Source organism: Lepidothrix coronata, unplaced genomic scaffold (genome assembly GCF_001604755.1).
Source record: "Lepidothrix coronata isolate B3197 unplaced genomic scaffold, Lepidothrix_coronata-1.0 Scaffold154, whole genome shotgun sequence".
Lineage (NCBI taxonomy): Eukaryota > Metazoa > Chordata > Aves > Passeriformes > Pipridae > Lepidothrix > Lepidothrix coronata.
The window spans coordinates 1,480,426-1,496,684 of record NW_016690334.1 but is presented as its reverse complement, the minus strand read 5'-3'; the positions used below and the strand labels follow the sequence as shown (position 1 = coordinate 1,496,684).

Below are 16,259 nucleotides of genomic sequence, written 5' to 3'. Positions count from 1 at the left end.
CTGAGTCCAACCTTACCCAAGTACCACCGCGCCCACCAAATCGTATCGCCACACTGATCAGTTTTTGGAGCGCTTCCAGGGATGGTGACTCCGCCATTTCCCTGGTGGGAAATGCATCCATATTTTTCATAAAGAAAATAAATGCATTTCTAGGAGATCCAGAAGAAAATGCCTTGTAAATACGAACCAACTCAGAGCTTTCCTAGAAATGAGCCAGTGTGCCTAAACAAAAAATAAATCAGGAAAAATTCTGGATAAACCCTTTGGTGTTCTCCTGGGCAGCAAGGACAAATGAGGATGAAACCAAGTCAGCTGTGATGAAAGTGCTGTGGGGAAGCCCCGGCTTTTTACAGGCTGCCAGTCTATGAGCTGGTCTGACTTCTGCCTCATTTTTTATTTAAAAAATCAATTTCAGAACATGAATAGTGACAAGCCAGGCAGCGCATTTCATGGGAATGAATGCACTCCACGTGTGGGTAAAGTTGCCCAATGTGCCACCTTGCTCTTCCTACTACTTAAGCGGTGCAAGAATACCCCAAATACAGCACCTTGCCATTTAACTTGGTCTTTCCTCCCTCATCTTCTCTGTTTAGGAGCTCCCAAATTCCTCACAAGTAGGGAATAGTTTATGAAAAAGCCTTAGGGTCTGGGCTAACCCTTTGTCCTGCTCCATCTGTGGGAGAGGTGATGAACACCATTCAGGTCCTAATCTATAACCAAGAAGGAGCCTCAATGACCCAGGGCCAGGGATGAGACCACAGGCACAGGCAGGGTTTAGCAAAACTTTATCTTTTAGAGTGAAGGTAACACTTTTGGGTTTCAGCCATGGGGAACTGCTACAGGGCTTGTAGGGAAATGCTGTCCCAACACTGACAGCTGTATGGATTTTCCATTTTTCCTTAAACGTGCTGTGGAAGACAGCACACAATGGAAAAACATTAGGCCAAATGCAAAACCACCATCTGAATACAGCTTTTGAAACTAATGATATTATCGACTTATTTGAAATGCAACCGAGTATTTCAGCAGTATTGCTGACTCCACACTTTTTGAAGGATTTAGGGGGTCTGTAATTTTCCCTGGGAGAATATTACTCACCTAACAGAAGACCACAGGTGCTAACATTAATTTTCCATTACCATTAACTGCATGCATCCTGCAACATCGATTATCAGGCTCTCTTTGAGCCTGTAATCTCCCGGCATGGACATTGATCCAGAACACGCTGCTTCTGTAACGTTCCCCAAGTCAGGAGAGGAAACTGATAAGAGCTTTGTGCCTGCATGGCATTTAAAATACCTCTGCTCCAGCAGGTACTGAATCCTCACCCAGTATCTGACCAAACATGAGTTCCATGTCTGGGGAAATCCCCGGAATTCACACCCAATATATTGCTTCTGGAATCTAGTCTGGCTCCTGATTAACATAGTAATTAAATCCCTATGGTAAAGAAGAACTGGTGACAGCAGCTAGAAAATTCCAGAGGGCATTCCTGTTGGTGGAAGGTGTTGGCCTCGACATCCACACACCCTGTTGGCATTTATCAGTGTAACTCAAAACGTCAGCCATCTCCTGGGGTGTTTGTTGCAGTTCCCTGGACAACATCAAAGCAAGCACAACACAGAGTTCATTGAGAAATGTGCTCAGAATTTGGGATCCAAGGGCGCTAGATTACAATTCCAGAAAGTCTGGTTTAATTCCTGATGGGCCTGTAGTATCATCTCTGTGACCCTACTGAGTTTATGTGCCAGTTTCCACAGGTGAAGTGGGACAGAAATTCCTACCTCCCACTCTTTTGTGATATTTTTAAGACAACAGAGCCTTGAACTCTCGTGTGTCCTGTATGTGCTTCAATAATGCAAAGTAAGGGATATTTATTTAATATTTTGAGAGCTATGTGACTGGTAGGGTGCAAAGCCACAGACTTGGAAAGTTCACAGATATATCAAAATCCTTTATACCTATTTATATTCTGAAGTGAATTATTTCTTTGCCTGCTGAGGATTTTTTTTTAAGTTTTTTTTTGTTGCAGAAAATAAATACTAATGCTGACTTTCCATCTGGTGGACATAAAGGTAGATCTTGCTGCGTCAACCACCTTTGGAAAAGTGAGATTTGGGCTGAACCTGAAAGGAAAAGCATCACTGCAACAGGATTCCCAGGAGACGGGAAGACAAACCTGTCCAAATCTGTGCCCTGCCTTATCTGAAGTTATTTTAAGTAAAAATTAACATTAAAGAATTTAGCAGATGGCTTGAGATGTGGAACTGCTTCTGCATGAAAACTCTTCAGTTTGGAAAAGAAACGGCTGAGGGAGAGTATACAAGAGATAAATAAATTAAAGTGTGGCCTGGAGAAGATGAACAGGGGAAAGACCACCCATTTCTTACAACACATGAGCTGCAGAATGGTCAGACTCTGCTCCCCTTGCAGAACATAAAACCTGTACCTCTTCTGCAGCGTCTTACAAATGATTTAAGAGTACTTAGCATGAAAGCTAAGAAAGTTACTGTACAGAGGAAAGGAACAGGGATGTGTTTTGATTTTTCAGTGGTGCCAACTGCTCAGAGCACCCAGGGCTCCAAACAGGCTTGAAGGAGCTCTTAAAACTCCCGGAGCCTCAGCAGCACATCTGGGAGCAGGTCCAGATCGCTCAGCACCCAGGTTTGTGCTGCCCAGCAGCCCACAGCCCCTGGTTTAGAGGTGTTTTTATTTTGCATACAGCTGTCAGCACCTCCCCTCCGTGGTGGCTGAGCACGCTGATCAGTCGGGGCCTGTCAGGCGTTCCCGGGCAGGGCAGCCCGTGGGAATGAGGGAGGTGACACATGCCACCAGTGCTCTGTGCTCGTGTGCCTAAGTGAGAACAGCACACCTTGCTGTCAGGCCGAGGGGAACGTTATTTTCACAGGCATTCCTCCAACTTGTGTATAATTGCCTGGAAGTGGGAACTGGAAGAGGCCTGTGTTTGGAGAACTATGAGCGGTGGAAGATGCTGCGTCTGCACCGAGTTCAAGGCAGGGAAACTCAGTGTAAACGTGATTATTTCTTGGTTATAATTTTAAAATTTTGTACAGTTTACTATAAACATTATTTAACTGTTGTGCATAATATTTCTGAGATATCTCATTAAACTCTGTTGCTTCTGCTTCAGCAACTTCCCTGGTAAAAGATGAGAAGGGCTAAAGTGAAAAATACCCTTGAAATGTTAGCAGTTTCTAAAAACAAACAAGTTTAGCAGTCTGGACTAATTAGGAACATTGCTGGCTCCGACTGAAGGAGCAGAATAGTATTAAATCTGGTAGCTTAACTGTACCTGTTCAATATTCATTAGCACAAATATCTTGGAGAAAAGTCTGCTGCACTAATTAAGATTCCCAATCCCAAGCACAGTTGATAATATGTTTATTCAAATCCTTATAATTCTTATATGCTGTTCCAGTGTTGTTTCTTTTTATTGCTGTCTCTAGGCCAAAACCTACTTCAGTGGTTTGAAGGTGGAGAAGGTTCCCTCTCAAGCGAGAAAGGCACTGAACAGATCAACATCTTATTTCATTTTAGTGGAGCTCAATGATTAAATCACAACAGTGAAATAAATTACAGAATTACAGATCATGGTTTGGGATGGAAAGGACATTAAACACCATCTCATTCCACCCCTCTGCCACGGGTGGGGACACCTTCCACTAGCCCAGGTTGCTCCAAGCCCTGTCCAACCTGCCCTTGGGCCCTTTCCGGGGTTGGGGCGGCCCCGGTTCTTTTGGGCACCTTTTGCCGGGGCTTCCCCCCCTTCCCGGGGAGGATTTTTTTCCAATATCCCATCCAACACTGCCCTCTGTCAGTTTAAAGCCATTCCCCCCTGTCCTGTCACTACATGCCCTTGTAAGAAGTCCCTCTCTGTGGCCACATCTGATTTCAGGGTTATCAGTTCTCTGTCCTTCATGACTCTATAGAGCTTCCCAAAAACACACTGTGCCTATTTTCAGAGCTCTCGGTGGCTCAAGACCTAAAAGAAAATCCTCTTTTTTGCTCTCATGCAGGAAAACAACACAATGAAAGCAGGACAATTCTGATGCCACCCAGACACTTCCAAGTACCCCCCACCCAGTGACCCAGGGATAACACCCACAACACCCCCCTAACACGTGTGAGTGTGCCTATGTGAGTCAGACAGAGCAGCCTTGCCTACTGCAGTGGGTTTATAAATATTCATCAGTGGACATCTCTACATCCACGCCCACCCCAAAAGCGAGACTTTCTGTTTAAAAGCACTACTTACATCAATATGTGAATATTGCTGCTCCTCAGGGATGACTTAAAATTAGTCTGGAGCATTAGCCCTACGTTAGTCAGAACCTCCCTGCTGTCGAAACCGTTCATCTTATACAACCCCCCGGCGCTGGCGGAAGCAGACACAGTCTGCTGAAGCAGAGCAGCACCCTGCCAAAGCAAACCCAACAAATCCCTGAGGAGCAGGGCTCCCGGGAGATCACATACCTGTAATTGTGGAACCAGTTGATCACGGTGCTGGTTTTCAAGTTGAGCTGCGTGGCGAGTTCCTCAATGGTTTTTGGTGATGGGTATGGCTTTTGCTGGTAGGCTCTTTTCAGAGCTTCTTTCTCCTCTGGTGCCAGCACCACCCGGGGCTTCTTGAGCTGGTGCTGGGGCTGTGGGCTGGCCCCCTGGCTGTAGTCGATGCCAGCGGATGAGGACTCGCAGGACTGACTGTCGCTGACAGAGCTGTGTCGCCGTTTCATGTAGGCTGAAAGAGAAGCACATTGGATCAGCCCCGGCTGAATACAAATGCAAAATCAATGAGCGCACGAGCTGCGGGATAAACACGGAGGTGACAGGTTGTAGATGCACGGATGGGCTACTCGGGGCATCACCAGAGACCAGAGGAAAGCAAATGCGGGGAGGATGCAAGAGGCAGAAAGAGCAGAAAAGAGGGTAGATCAACTGGAAACCTGCCAGGGTCTTCTGCTTTTTTCAACGACTGTGGGACACGAATGACAGCGTTCAGTTCACAGGACTCATTTCAAATGCACTCTTTCGAGAGCAGAACTCCCATGTGAGGCACCTGATCAGGACAGTCGCGCTTCATTTCGGCTGAAACGAGTTTGGTGGTAAAAACATTTCAGATGTGCACGAAGGTCTCTCTAACACTAAGGTCTCTGAAGGAAAAATATGACTATGGAAGTGGAAGGCAGCCTTTCCTGCCTTCCCACACCATCTCCAACACACGATGGCGCTTGGAGCTCAGAGATCCCAGTGATGGGCTGTGCTGCCTTTTCCTACAGCTCTTCACTACGGCAGTGACAGGTTATGAAAGATAACCAGCCCCCAGCACCCTCCTCCTCCCCTACACAAAGCTCCCTCCAAAACACATGTACTTTCAAGAAAGCTCTCACTGCACTGATGGAGCTCGGTGAGGCTGTGATCCTGCCACCGACCCTCCTCCCCGACGGGGAGTGAATTATCCTGGCAAATCCCGCAAGGAAAGAGTCCCAGCAAACGCTGTCACTGACTTGATTGATTTACACCAGGCACAGAGAGGTGGGATTTACTGCACCTGGCAGTATCATGCACAAGCATTGCTAATGAGGGGGCTGAAAACAGCAAATATAGATGAATCTTGTCAATAAAATATTTAATGGCCTGTTAAATACCTTCTAGATATTTAAGAGTTTAGGTATTCGAGAGCTGCAATTTGATAACCTTGGCTATTAAATTCCAGATTACACCAGCCTGACATCAATCTAGCAGGCACTAAATCTCCAAGAGCCAGGAGCTCTGGTTGGAGCCAGGGACTAATGTGGGGCACGTCACACCGGTCAGCAACCAAATTCTTCAAAAAAATCAATTCCTCTCTCCCCACAGCTCTGCCTTCAAGCTGAGGGTGCACAAAGAATAAAAATACAATGCAATCAAATAAACTGCAGTGTTCAAAGCCCTGCTCACACTGGCCAACTTCTGCTGGCAGAGCTCCCTCCAGGACTGGCCGGGTTTTCTGGCTCCAGTGGGTTCCAGCATCGTGTCCTCTACACGCTGGCACCTCCAGTGGGACCTTTTACGCTGTGTCTTACTATCACTGAAGTGAATTCTGAGCCACTCTGTAACCTTTGGGGGTATCTGCATGGCCTGCATTTTGTTTTTCCTGAATATGACAGATTACCTGTGGATTGCCTGCTGTGTAAGATCACTGGCATGGAACAGAACGTGAGATGCCCGTGATCCATCACTCTGACGTGATACAGTCCTGCACACGTTTGAAAAAACCATAAAAAACCAAAGTGTTTTTGTTTTAAAATAAATTTCCTTAAAAACCCACCTACTGAAGTTGTTCCAACCAGATGCAGAAGAGCAAAGATTCTGCATTATTTCAAGGTGACCCATTGGTCTTATTTTTGCAGCCTTCAAGGAGCTGTAACAACCTTCTACCATGGAATTAATCATTCCAGCAAGAGAATCTCACGTTCCTATAAGGTTTTTAATCTCAAGACTCCTTCCTAGATGTTATTTCCAACTTGCACTGACATGCAAACTACAGACAAGGCTCCCTTGTCTCCTTGGATAGCAGAACCAAGAGGCTGGAGGACAACATCCATCACCTCAGCAATGGGCAGCAACTTCAAGAAGGCCATGAGACAAAACAGAACCTGGCATGGAAGATGTGAAAAGGTGCTCAGGGTATCTCTAACTGGAGTTTCTGGAATTTGGTCAGGCAACTGAGTCAGCATGAGACACCCATGGATCAGGATGTGCTGAATCTCTGCTTTCACTGCTCTCCAAAGGATGGAATTTCTGGCAGGGCAGAGCTTCCACCTTTAAACAGCAAAGGAGAGCCTGGAGCTGTGATAGCTTGGGAAAAATGTCATCCCTACCTCTGCTCCTGGAACCTCAGACTGGGATCACCAAAGGTGCAGTGGCTGATTTAGGCTGCTCTCATGGGAATGAAACAAATTCTATAAATGTTCACATTTCATTAACATAAAAATAAAGAGGAGGGTGTCCCCACTGCTCTGTCAGCAGCAATTGTTTTCTGGGGGATAATCAATTATCAGAACAAATTTCCATTGGGCCAAAGGCAGAACTAGCACCCAGGCTTTATTTAGGGTTTAATGCTGGTCTCTGGAAACTCAGATGACATTTATAAGAGCTTTTCCATTTTAATTTTTATTTCAAACATATGTGCTGTGTGTAGACAGCATAAGGAGATCATTCAGCACATTTGCAGTGACAGCAAGGCTCAAACTGGAATCCAAGTTGCAAACACACTTTATTTTTGGAGGAGCTTGATTTTTGTCTGTGACCAGTCTCCACTTCTCAGGAGACATATGAAAATAAAAAAGAAACCCAGATGTAATTTGGGCAAAGGTCTGGATCTGGGTCTGAGACTGACTTGTCAAAGCCAGTCAAACCCCCTGAGTTACACCTTTTTTCCCCCTCAGCATCCCCATGTCCCTCTGGGAAGAATCCCCATGTGCCCAGCTACAGGTGCCACAGACACCACTGCAGAGGTGGCAGCTGCCCACTGAGGTAAAACAGAGCCCTTTTAACATAATTTTTATCTTACGTGGTATTGAACAAGATTATTACAAGGCAAAATAATGGCGAAATGAGGGGAATTAAATATTCTCCTGCCAGCAGGATTCAGGGCTGCTCTGTGAAGAGTGTGATGCTGCCAGCAGCATCAGGTTATGAGAGGAATGAACTCCTGCAAGGCAGGAAAGGTGTGCAAAGTGTCTCAGCCTGGTGAGCCTGAACCCCTGGCTTCCTCCAAAGAGGGTGGTTAATGTACATTGCAAATTTTCAGGACCATTTTAAAATGGACATTTATAGCACAAACTTCAGCCTGGCGGAACAGAAAAAAAAAAAAAAAGATATATGCAGCTCACCTTTATCATAATTATTAATTTACTCCCTTAATAAAATGTGGCAGAGAAATAATTGATAATAATGTTTCACTGGAAGCAGATCCAGGCGCATTGTTCTTTAACTGACATTAGCTGAAGGGAAAGTTAAATTCTTAATGTGGCTCTAGAGCAATTTAAAAGGTTAAATCACAGGATCCTTACCTGCATGAAAGGATTTTGCAGGAAATACAGGGTTGAATTCTCTTCAGACTGCTCTGAGGACAGCACTTGAACAGCTCAGGAGCTCAGTGCAGAGTCTCAATGATTTATGGCCTTATCTCTATTCAGGTACCATCTACAGAGCATATGTATTGCTCACTGTTTGATAAGAATCCAGTTTAGAAAATAGTTTTGAAAGGATATTGTCAGCGCTACTTTTAAATTATTTTGATTTTATTTTCCTGCATTATGGGCAATATTCTCTTCGAGGCTATAAAAATCCAGCTAGTTGACAATTTTATTTCTGCCACGTTTCTAATACAGCAAAGCCCCTCATGGTTCCCTTTGGTTTACAGTTGGAGGTGGGAAACCCAAGTGGATTTTACTCCCCATGGAAGATCACTCACAATCTCTGATAAGATACTGCACTGCTTTATATTACACTGTGACGAGGATTTGAATTTCTTCTTAAAAGCCTGCAAGACTGTAATTTTCCCAGAAGCTCCCTCACTGCAATTTTAAATATAATCACCAAGTTCTTGATCAAATGTGTAAATGCTTTCAGAACATCAGTCAACAGCAGCGCTTTCAGTGTACACGATTAATGATGTCTGTGCTAATATCATTAAGGGATAGCTCGAGAGATGTATATATCATTAATTAGTTAACTGCTGATAATGGCAGCCTCTGAGTCTCTCTTGTAAAATCACACGAACGTACTAAAAACAGGGCTCTGAATAACCACTGGTCTTTAGTAAGGAATTTAAAATAGAGAGAAGCAGGATAAATGTGCAGGATATGCTCCCTACTAAGATACCCAACAACAACTCAGGTTCTTTCACAGGTCCACCCTCATGACCTTGTTTTATGTGAGCATGTACTAACACAATCATCTTCCCCCCTCTCCATAAAGGCTACAAATATAATTATTCTCAAACACCCTTTTATAAAGGCTGCATTTTTCTTTCCTCCTAGAGACCATCAGTGCAGGACTGGCAAGAAGCTCTCTCAGGAATCAATGCACAGTTCTTCCAGCCCAACATCTGTGACCAGCTGCAGCACTATTAACTAATAACCCAAAGCCAGCCCCAAACTTGCATTTCTCATTTGGTAAGGCAAGTTATCAGCGCTACCCCAGGGCCTCAGTAATTAATCTACAGGAGAATATAGCAATGATTTCCCAGCAGCTGGTGAATATTCAGGGTTTGGGGTTGGTTTTTTTTTGTTTGGCTTTGTTGTTGTTGTGTTGTTGTTTTTTTTTAAATTTCTTTTCTTTTGAGATGTATCTGCTTGAGCAAGCATCAAATAAAGCTCTGGAAAAGCTGCCACGAAGTCCTTTTGCATAACCTTCGTAATACTGGATCAATGCTGCCTCTATACTATTTATGGAGAGTCCTAAAAGACACGCTGATCTTTGAGAGAACGGAAAACATGAGTCAGCACCGTGCCCCGAGTTACCTTTTTTCTCCATCCGTTTCATATCCATCAGCTTCTCCACGTTGTTGGGATCGTTCAGCCACAGCTGCATGCGGACAAAGGGTTCCCGTCCCTTCAGACTCAGCTTGTGCCAGGGCTTCGGGCGAGCCAGAAGGTCTGAGACAGAGCCTTGTGTTAGGCCTAGGATTGTCTCCCCGAACAAACGCTGACCTAATACGAAATTGAGAAGCGCGTGAGTTCACTCGGCCGAGGGGCTCGCTGGAAAGAACACGCTCTACGAGACCGCTCGGCAATTATTCTTACTTCAGAACGGCTTGGAAACCCCAAAAGAAACATTTAGGAGGATAAAAGCTCTGCCCCCCACTAAAAGGGTAAATATTGAGCTTTAATTTAATCCTTGGGATCTGCCTGAGACACACGTTTGGGGACCGGGACCTTACAGCGAAACAGTGCGCAAAAAATAAAATTAAGGAGCTGAAAAGTGAACCGAACTTCCAGCTAAGCAGGCAACTAGTGAGAGCAGTGAGGCTCCTTAGCTCTTATGCAGGAGGGCAGTGCCACAGCTTCATTCCAACAGGGCAATCCAAACATTTCCAGCAATTAATGAACCAAGACCAGTGCAACCCCCCCACCTTCAGCAGTGTCCTCACAGACACGTGTATGTATTTTCTGTGCTGTACTATCTGTGGGGTTCTAACTGTTGTCTCACCAACCAGAGATAATCACAATTTACAGTATTACAGGTTTTTTTACAGCCTCTACAGTACTTCTGGTTCAGGATACTTAGTTTTAGTTCTCTTTCAAAATGCTGTCGTCTTATCAGGGTGACATCTGCAAATGCCTTTCAGTGCACAAGCATCTGTGAGTGCACTGGTGACACTGACTTTATATGGTTAAGGTCTATCTTATCAAGGACTGGGGAAAATCCCTGTGCAGCTCAAACCCAACCACAGAGCTGGTTTTCTAAACCCCTTCACTTCAGTGTTCTCCCTGAGCTGAACTGCCTTGGTCCCAACAGCTTGTGCTACAAGAGAGAGCCTGGGGTCATCTGAGTCACCAAAGGTGATTTAAGACAGAAGCCCTGCCATTATGGAATTTCAAGGTAACCCAAAGATCTTTCCATACCCCCCAAGTCTGGGCCCTGGGGTCTCGTGTCTGATCTGTAGCTTTTGAGTGCCCTCACTAACACACAACAGAACACTTTCCCTTCACTTCCCAGCACTCTGAGCCAGTGCCAACCAACAGATCCCTAAGGGACAACAGGGATGAGTGGGGGCTAACGGCCCTACAGCTCTGCAGGACATGCCCACACCATCAGCTCTTGCCTTCACAACCTCACCTGATCCTGACACAAACAGGTCATGGAAAATACCTGCTCTATAGACCTATTCTCTGTGCTTAACTCCAGGATCTCCTCCTCATTCTCGTTAAAAACATCCCAAGATTGTTTTTGGTGATTTTTGTTTGTCTGTATGGGGAGAGAAGGGAATGTGGGACCAGTCAGAAGATGCACAGTGTCCATTCAGATGAGTGGGGCAGGTGGGTCTGCAAAGCTTTTGGAGGAAGCAGCTGAGATGAGAGGCAGAGAGGGGAAAGGAAGACAGGGCTTAACATGACACTCTGCTAATAAGCTCTAAAACTAACACTGAAAATGGTTCTTACAGACTGATCAGAAACCTACATGCAGAATTCACTTACGTTCCTAAGTAATAAGTGATTTTCCATTACCCTCAGTATCAGGAAAATCAGACAAAAGAGGAAATTCAAGGCCAATTTTATCTCGTGTATTGCTGGGGTAACCTGCTCCCTGTTTGTGTTTAAAAACATCAGTTAAGGCCTCATCCATTTCCCTGTAAACCTGCCAGCTACCAGCAAGATAAGACAGCTACTTTAAAAATCTGTTATTGTGTGGCCACACGAACAAGAATATGGGCACAAATTTGCAAAAGGGTTGGGAATGAGCAGCCCAGATCGGGTACTAACAGTGCTGCTGAAGGAAACGAACCTCAAACTACACCCTAAAAATTAAAAATGCAAAGGTGAAAGGAGGTAACATCATGTTCTCTAGGTGTTAAGAACAAAACTAAAGATGTTTGTGTCATTTATCTTATTCCAGGATATGGCAGGACGGGATAAAACACCTGAAAGCCTCCCAAGCTAATGGGGAAGGTGTTAGAAATCATCCTCAGCAGGCAGCAGGTGTATCACGCTCCATCTTCATCAGAGCACTATTAATAGCGGGAATATTTTTAAGCACAGGTTTCCTAAAACTTCTCCTCATCCTTCATGCCTGTTCCACTGATGGACAAAACTTTCTGTGTTGGTTTCATGGATAGTCCTGGCCCTTTTTACAAAAGACCCACCACTGTAACCCTACAACAGCTCAGGGTATCTGCTTCCCTCTCTAAGTTACATGTTGCCCAACAGGGAATCACTGAAGATACTCTGACATTTGGGGCAACATCTCCGTGTTAACAGTGCCAGCACTGTTTGCTGAAATCACAGAATCATCATCCAGTGATAAGGGACCTTAAAGACCATCTTGCTCCCCCCCTGCCATGGGCAGGGAACCCTCCACTAGCCCAGGTTGCTCCAAGCCCCATCCAAGCTGGCCTTGGACACTTCCAGGGATGGGGCAGCCACAGCTTCTCTGGACAACCTGTGCCAGGGCCTCACCACCCTCACAGGGAGGAATTTCTTCCTATTATCCCATCTAAACCTCTCTTTCCATTTAAAGCCATTCCCCAACTGGTGAGAGTTGAACGAGGCCCCGTGGCCTAAGACAGAGAAACCTGTGCACCAGTCAATCTGGTGCACTAGCACACTGAGGGCACAAAAGGAGACATTGAAACTGGTTCCACACCTAATGCAGAGTTTGGGGCACATTTCCTGGCTCTTCTGCTGCTTTTTAGGCTTGTCAGCCACACTGTAGGAAAACAAAAATCATGGGAAATAAAAAAGACTAAGTAAAAATGGCATCAAAGCAAATGTAAACAAAAATACTTTTTCAAACCTCTCTGGAACACCAGAGCAGGTACAGCACTCAACAGCATTTTGCTCAAAAACCAGGGGCTTAGACCTGCAAACCCTGACCATGACTTAAGGCTTTATCTCTGTGTTATCTCCACTGAACAAGGAACCACCATGTGCCCAGTGTGCATGGACAAGGAATTCTGCTGGGCTCAGTGGAACACAATCTCATGCAGGGTATGTCCATGATCAAGGCCATTTTCTGGTGTGGGTTTTTTTTTTTTTTTTGTGTCTGTGTGGTTTTTTTTGTTTGTTTTTTTCCAAATTATGTTAAATGAGAACTTGAAATCTCCCCCCTCCTGGTACTTTTCCCTTTAGAAAAATAATCTGAGATAATAACATTTATTCTGTGTCTAGATGAAAAAAAGGCTTCCTTACATACTAAAAACAGAGGAGTTTTTGCTTTTACAGTCATAATGTTCAGATGACATGGACAAAATTCTTCTCACCTAAGTATCATTGTCAGTCTAAATGTAAACTTATCTTTTTGGTCCCATTTGTGGTGAAGAGAATTCTGTTACTTCTGGAGAGTCCCAGATGTTATTCTGAACACCTAACAGCGGGTGAGATGAATCCCTTGCTAAGCCCCAGAAGCAGGAGCAGGTAACACTGGGACAGCCTTGCTGCCCTCCTGCCACAGACTCACAGGACCCCTAAAGGTTTCCCAAAGCCTTGTGAGGGAAGCAAGTGTTAAAGACACATGAAGAACCAGTGATTTAGAAGCACAGTGGCAGCATTAATTAATGTGGACTTCCTGTACTCAGATCAGGTTATTCCCTTTGACTATTCCACACACAGAGTCATGTCAACATGACAATGAATTCAACACCCCAAAACTCATCTGTAGGCAAAAGCAAACTCAGCTTTGCACATCTCTAAGCAAAGTAACTGAATGGCCCTGTGCAGTGATCTACAGGCTCATCTAAACCTCAGCTGGGTCTGGATTTACCCTCCCAGCCCTACGGGTAACACTGTGCTTTTGCCTGTGATGCATCTCCCTCTCCAACCATGCTGGGCTCCTCTACCTCACCTGTGCCCAAAATGCTGGGCTTTGAATCTGTAAGCATGGGGAAAACAGCCTTTTTTTCAAAGGGAGCTCTTGCTGGTTTTGGGGTTCTAGTTGTCCTGATAGCCTGCTGGACTGTATTTCGGGAGGTGGGAGCAGTACCTGGCTGGTGAGCCAGGAGCAGAGCTTAGGAAGAGCCAGGGTGTGATGACATTTTAAGCAGAGTGTGACAATCTGAAAGGATTTTTCTACCAGCTTAAAAAAACCCCAAATACCTTCTCCACAAATTAAAGCTTAGGCCAGAGTACTCTCGTAAACATCTCCTGAACTGCAGCTCAAAACCAAAAGCACTTAACACGTTATTTCGGTCAAGAAACGAGAACAAAGCGATTTACCAAGATTGTTGTCCGTTAGCACTTCCTTGACCCTCTTTGTGATGCCATAGGTGTCCAGCTCGGGGGACATGGCCACCAGTTCCTGGATGCTCAGTGCCGAGTGGCCCGACAGCGGCAGAGGGGTCGTGGATTGGGATTCGGAAGCAGGCGGCTCGCTGGACTCTTGGGATTTGCCATCCTTACTTGTCTCTATAGCGGGGCAGGGCTGCTGTACCAGTTCAGTCAGGCTTTTCACTGACTCGCTGGAACTCATGGGAGATTCAGGAGCAGGACTGCAACTGGCAGAAGTCTTTGGAGTACTTTCTGTAATTGAAAAAAAAAAAGAGAAAAAAGGCCCCGCTTTAGCATAATTGTAATGTTTTGATTGCAGGATATTTAACTTTCCTTCTCATTTATATTCTACCTACTTAAAGAAATGCCTAAGTATGCAAAATTCTACTTGCTATGACTTGGGTACTAAAAAGCCTCTTCTTAAAAACAGAATTATTTTCTAATTTTATCTTGAGTCATCTCTGATTTCTTATAAAGACAAGATGTACAAATACAAATAAAAATCAGGAAAAACTGGAGTGCAATAGTCTGTAAGTTTGCAAGCAATTTCCTTGGTCAGGAAATCTCACAGTTTTGCTTGCCACACCACTTTTATATAAAGATGCTTTTAAAGCTGCCATTATAGACTGGTTTAAGCTTCCTTTTGTGACTTGTAGGAAACTCACTGAGCCACTGTTCTGTGGTGCCAATGAGGGATTTTCTACAACTGATACAACTCTATATCTTGAGAGTGTTATTGATTTCATTTTGTGTCTTATCACACGCATCACATTTTTGCAATTCTCTTTGTCCAGAAATAACAAGATTAAAATGCAGTTTGTAATTATGCTGTATTAATTAACACGTTTGAGAATCCAACATAAAGATAGTGAGTGGATCAGGAGACACCCAAATCTGTTATTGTGACACTTGGTTTAAAAGAAAGCTTTCCCAATCTGTTAATTTGCCAACAACAATAGGTTCTGTACAGAATGTTTTCCCCCCAATAAATTTATCTCTAACAGAACGTACTGACTGAGCTTATCCAGAGAATCCAGACATCTAAGGGTACAGTCTGAACATTTTTAAAAGCAACAACACGTAGACAACGAGGTTTACAAGAACAATTCCCCTCAAAAGATAAAGAGCTCGTGATTTCTCCATCCAGTTCTTTCCCATTTTTGTGGAGCTGCTTCCTCCTCCTTGCTGTCTCCCATCTCCTGACCTGACACAGTTAATCTCATGGATCTCAGCTTCATCCATCAGTGGGTTTGTCTCCAGCTCTCTGCAGGATGAGGCCAGACTCCTCCAAAACTGTGTTTACTGGGCCCTGCAGTGCTGCTATGAGAGGGTTCTCTCCCCTCATCCAGTCCCATCACTGCCATGGCAATGGCTGAGAGCAAAATTCACTATTTTTTTTTCGGTTTGTTTGTTTGTTATCCAGAATATTTATCAATATTTATCAATGTCAAATAATTACAGAACACACAGCATGGAAACACATCCCAAACACCAAGGGGAAATACTACAGAAGTAAAAGTCAGACTCAAATGAGGCAAGGTGCACAGAATAACTCTTGTTCAGGGTACTGGAAGCTTCCACATGCTGCATTCAAGAGGCTCCCTGACACTCACATAAAGTTGCTCTCTCAAACCAAAAAATCTGACTTTTTCCTTAGTGCTTTATGAGAGATGCAAAAGAGGCAGACATGAAGGAAAGCGAGGTGCATATAAATCTTTAAGGTAATCAGCATCCTGCAAATCCTATTTCTTTTCTCTGCTCACCCTGGGTCATCACACAACCGAATAAACCCCCGCCAACGTTATTTTTGTATCGGGAGCAGCAAAGGAATTGTACAGTAAATTTGCCCTGATTCACCCATGCGAGGGACCAATTTGGCAGATCATCCATCTTGTTCACTGTACACTGTCAGGGATGGCATGAATTCCCTACATGATAAACAGATTTCTTCTCAGGTCTGTGTCCTTTAACCCACAGCAAGGTCAAAATTATGGCTGCCAAGCTAATAAAGCGCACGGCACTCGTTCAACTTCCCTCTAATTTTGTCCCTTGTGCCAGCTTATACAAATCTTCCTGAATAACTAGAGCAGCTGCAAATTTCCTATACAATTCCTCATCCGTGCACTGCGCACGGAGAGCAGGGGAAAAAAAAAAAGCCAAAATAATAATAAAAAAACAACCCCAAACAAAACCAACAAAACCAACCACACAGGACTAAACAAAAGCATTTCCTAACGCTTCCCTCTCCCTCTCCTTTCCCTGCCCACC

At 44.5% G+C, this 16,259-nt stretch overlaps 1 protein-coding gene across 7 annotated transcripts in view; it reads right to left on the bottom strand.

Annotated features, from left to right (window-relative positions):
• Positions 1-16,259, bottom strand: part of CUX1 (cut like homeobox 1) — a 272,065-nt gene that overhangs the window by 32,237 nt on the left and 223,569 nt on the right. For 6 of the 7 annotated variants that reach the window (XM_017828880.1, XM_017828881.1, XM_017828884.1 and 3 more), the window contains 3 exons: positions 13,941-14,243; positions 9,531-9,719; positions 4,495-4,759 (listed from right to left, as the gene is read on the bottom strand). The exons of the other annotated variant lie outside the window; for it this stretch is intronic. In XM_017828880.1, coding sequence (XP_017684369.1) covers positions 4,495-4,759; positions 9,531-9,719; positions 13,941-14,243 — 757 coding nt within the window. The remainder of the gene's footprint in view (positions 1-4,494; positions 4,760-9,530; positions 9,720-13,940; positions 14,244-16,259) is intronic. 7 annotated transcript variants of the gene reach the window in all.